The sequence below is a fragment of the Branchiostoma floridae genome, chromosome 4 (genome assembly GCF_000003815.2).
Source record: "Branchiostoma floridae strain S238N-H82 chromosome 4, Bfl_VNyyK, whole genome shotgun sequence".
NCBI classification, from domain to species: domain Eukaryota; kingdom Metazoa; phylum Chordata; class Leptocardii; order Amphioxiformes; family Branchiostomatidae; genus Branchiostoma; species Branchiostoma floridae.
In genome coordinates, this window is record NC_049982.1 from 4377353 (window position 1) to 4380932 (window position 3580).

Genomic DNA, 3580 nt, shown 5'->3' on the forward strand with positions numbered 1-3580 from the left:
TTGTCTGGTATATTTCATATGTTGTAATCTCTGTGCTTATACTGTATTTTTTATTCGTATGATAATGCTCCAGTTTAACCCTCCAGTTAATTATGGAGTTCCATCTACTACCACTACAGGCAAAGATGCTACTGGAGGAACCACCCAAGGAAGGAGGGGAGGGAGAGGGGGAGGGGGACCAGGCGGCCCAACCTGAGGCAGAGGCGGCCCACCCGCCCCTGTACAGCCTACATACATCACTCCTCCTGTGGGGGTCACTATCAAGTAAGGCACAGTTTTATGTTTGTAGTTGTATCGAGTATTTAGAGGGGAAGGGAGGGGAAACAGGCAGCCCAACCTGAGGCAGAGGCGGCTCCACCCGCCCTTGTACAGCCTACATACATCACTCCTCCTGTGGGGGTTACTATCAAGTAAGGCACAGTTTTATGTAACTTAGTAGATGTAATGAGTATTTGGAGGGTAGGGGAGGGGGAACAGGTAGCCCAACCTGAGACAGAGGTGACTCCACCCGCCCCTGTACAACCTACGTACATCACTCCTCCTGTGGGGGTCACTATCAAGTAAGGCACAGTTTTATGTTTAGTAGTTGTACTTAGTATTTGGAGGGGAGGGGGAACAGGAGACCCAGTTTGAGACAGAGGTGACTCCACCCGCCCCTGTACAGCCTACATACATCACTCCTCCTGTGGGGGTCACTATCAAGTAAGGCACAGTTTTATGTTTAGTAGTTGTACTTAGTATTTGGAGGGGAGGGGGAACAGGAGGCTGAATCAGAGGCGGCTCTACTCGCCCTTGTACAGCCTACATACATCACTCCTCCTGTGTGGGGGTCACCATCAAGCAAGGCACAGTTTTATGTTTAGTAGTTGTACTTAGTATTTGGAGGGGAGGGGGAACAGGAGGCTGAATCAGAGGCGGCTCTACTCGCCCTTGTACAGCCTACATACATCAATCCTCCTGTGGGGGTCACCATCAAGCAAGGCACAGCTTTATGTTAGTAGTTGTATCAAGTATTTTGAGCCGAGGGGAGGGGTTGTATCGAGTATTTAGAGGGGAGGGGAGGGGGGAACAGGCAGCCCAACCTGAGACAGAGGCGACTCCACCCGCCCCTGTACAGCCTACATACATCACTCCTCCTGTGGGGGTTACTATCAAGTAAGGAACACACCCCAATGGCATGTTAGGTTTAGCTCCTGGGTGTTTGGCCCAGAAGCCAGAGGTCCTGGGTTCAAATCCTCTCATGCTACCAATCTTGTCCCCTTGAGAAAGGCACTTTTACATGACTTTCTTCACTCCACCCGAGTTTAAAATTGGTTGGGGAGATAAAAGACAGTTGGAAGAGAGGGTTGGGCTCCATCTCCCAATACTGTGCCCAAGGTCACAGTGGATAGCAACCTAATGACCTTACACCGGCCTTAAAAAGGCTTTACCTTTTACCTAATAATCATGGTCAAATCTGCCCAAAAATACCACATAGTGGAAAATCTGGTATATATGGACTGGTGGTATCAATAGACTGGAGTCTTTATTGCTTATCAAATAAATTTCATAGACACCGCTACATCAGCACCAAGGACAGCAACAAGACAGGTCCAACATAAAACATTCTCCTACGCAGAGGGACCACAGTCGTGTCGAAACTCCTTGTGGTCACCTCTGCTGTATGGTGCACTCAGATCAGTTACTGACCGCCCTTCATAAACAGAAAGCCAAAGAAGGGCCTATTCTCTGATTGGCTGACAGCTGGTTTGTGGCGACGCTCACAGTAACCGGGGGTGGCCCTTCAGATAGCAGGGTCCCCACATAGTCTATTAGCCGGTTGGGGACCGTGCGTAGGAGGATGACATAAAAAAACGGTGGTACTCACCTGTAATGTCTTTATTTTCCAGGCTGCCCAGCACAGTGGCATTTTACGAGGAACCCCAGCCTGCGAGGTGGAGCCGGGAGGGCAAACACTGGAGACTGGACGGCTTCACTGACATCAAGTTTGACGAAGGTACAGATGAAAAAGATACTGTATATCATTGTATATCAGATAGATGTATCATTTTGTAACTGTATATGCTTACAGAAATGGCCTGTGACCACATATATAGCTAGTGTGTGTGTGGTCCAGTAGTTACCAGCCCTGCCTCTAGAAGCTTTGAGTTCGATTCCAGGCTGTGTTTGATTCCTGGTTGTGTTTACCTCCCCACATGCATGCTAAATGCAAGGGTTGCAGTTTGTAAAAATAAACTCAATGGTTTGTATAGGATATCATATTCAATGAATTTGGTAAATTGATGTGATTTCTCTGAGAAAAAAGGGCTGAAAAGAGGCCTTGGGTGGACTTAGCATGAAAGTAGGTCTGTGTCAACTTGGTAAAAGACATAAGGGATCAACTTAACTTTAGCTAACCAACACTTCAAATAAGTCGGGACTTGCCCCAAATCTTCAGCTTACTCTGTCAGCCTTGTTCACGAAATGGACCTGTCTACTGCAGGTAGTTTCCTGAACGTGACGTCGGAGACACGTGTCTGCGGCAGAGGGTCGTAAATGCCGTCATGAATTCTTGTTGTTTGATGTTTATTTCTTCTTGTTTTCTTAGAGAACAAAACGCTAAGTTTCAAGACAAACACGTTTGGGCTGCTGACGGTAATCCAGGACTCGCACCTGAACATGCCCTTCCAGTCCTGGGAGATCCGACCGCGCGGAAACAACGCCGCTCTCTTCACTATCATCGCCGCAATTGTGGAGCTGGAGATTGAGATTAAGGTGAAGGATGATTGATTGATTGGTTGATTGATTGCTTCATTTATTGATTGTCCATATTAAATTTCATGATTTTTATAGGTTGGTTAAGTGAATTAGTAGGATTGATCGATCAGTTGATTGATTGAGATAAAAGTCTGATTGATACACAGAACACATGGAAGATGTTGCGTTTTCAGACTTTGTATGCTATATGCAGTAAATACATTTTCTTACTTTCTGTTCTGTATCACAAAATCGCTAATTAAGAATCTTTGAAATCTTTATTAACATACCATGTTGCAGACATTTAGTTATGTCTGAATTACGTTGGTATTCACATGTGATCCTCCAGGGAGAAATAAACTATAAGTTAAGTACATCAATTTAAAAAGACAGCATAGTTCAAAATCTTAATTGCTAACAATACGATTTTTTATCACGAATAAGGGACCATTGGTCTTAGACTATATATCACAAACAAGACAGGTGTTCGGTTCTTATGGACAGACATGCACAATATAATAGTCGATATAATTTGTTAAAAAAATTGTGTTCAAAAGTCACTCAAATCGTTCAAAAGTCACTCAGGGATCAGGCCATACTTGTTAATCAGTTGGCACATGTACGGTATTGGTGAGTTCCTATATCTGTTGGTTCGTGCTGCTGGGCAATCTACCTTCTCACTGTTTCTAGTAGTGCGGCCAGTTATCTGAAATCTTTGCGGAGGTAGCCAGTCTCTGTACTCAGATTTCAGGAGTGACTTAGCAAACTTAACACATAACAGTTCCCTTCTCTCGGATAGCCATGACAGTCCTAGCCGTTGGAGTGCATGGTCGTATCCTACGTA

At 45.2% G+C, this 3580-nt stretch overlaps 1 protein-coding gene across 1 annotated transcript in view; it reads left to right on the top strand.

Annotated features, from left to right (window-relative positions):
- Positions 1 to 3580, top strand: part of LOC118413038 (protein CASC1-like) — a 36917-nt gene that overhangs the window by 27490 nt on the left and 5847 nt on the right. The window contains exons 10-13 of the mRNA XM_035816177.1: positions 74 to 264; positions 1026 to 1155; positions 1890 to 1996; positions 2588 to 2754. Coding sequence (XP_035672070.1) covers positions 74 to 264; positions 1026 to 1155; positions 1890 to 1996; positions 2588 to 2754 — 595 coding nt within the window. The remainder of the gene's footprint in view (positions 1 to 73; positions 265 to 1025; positions 1156 to 1889; positions 1997 to 2587; positions 2755 to 3580) is intronic.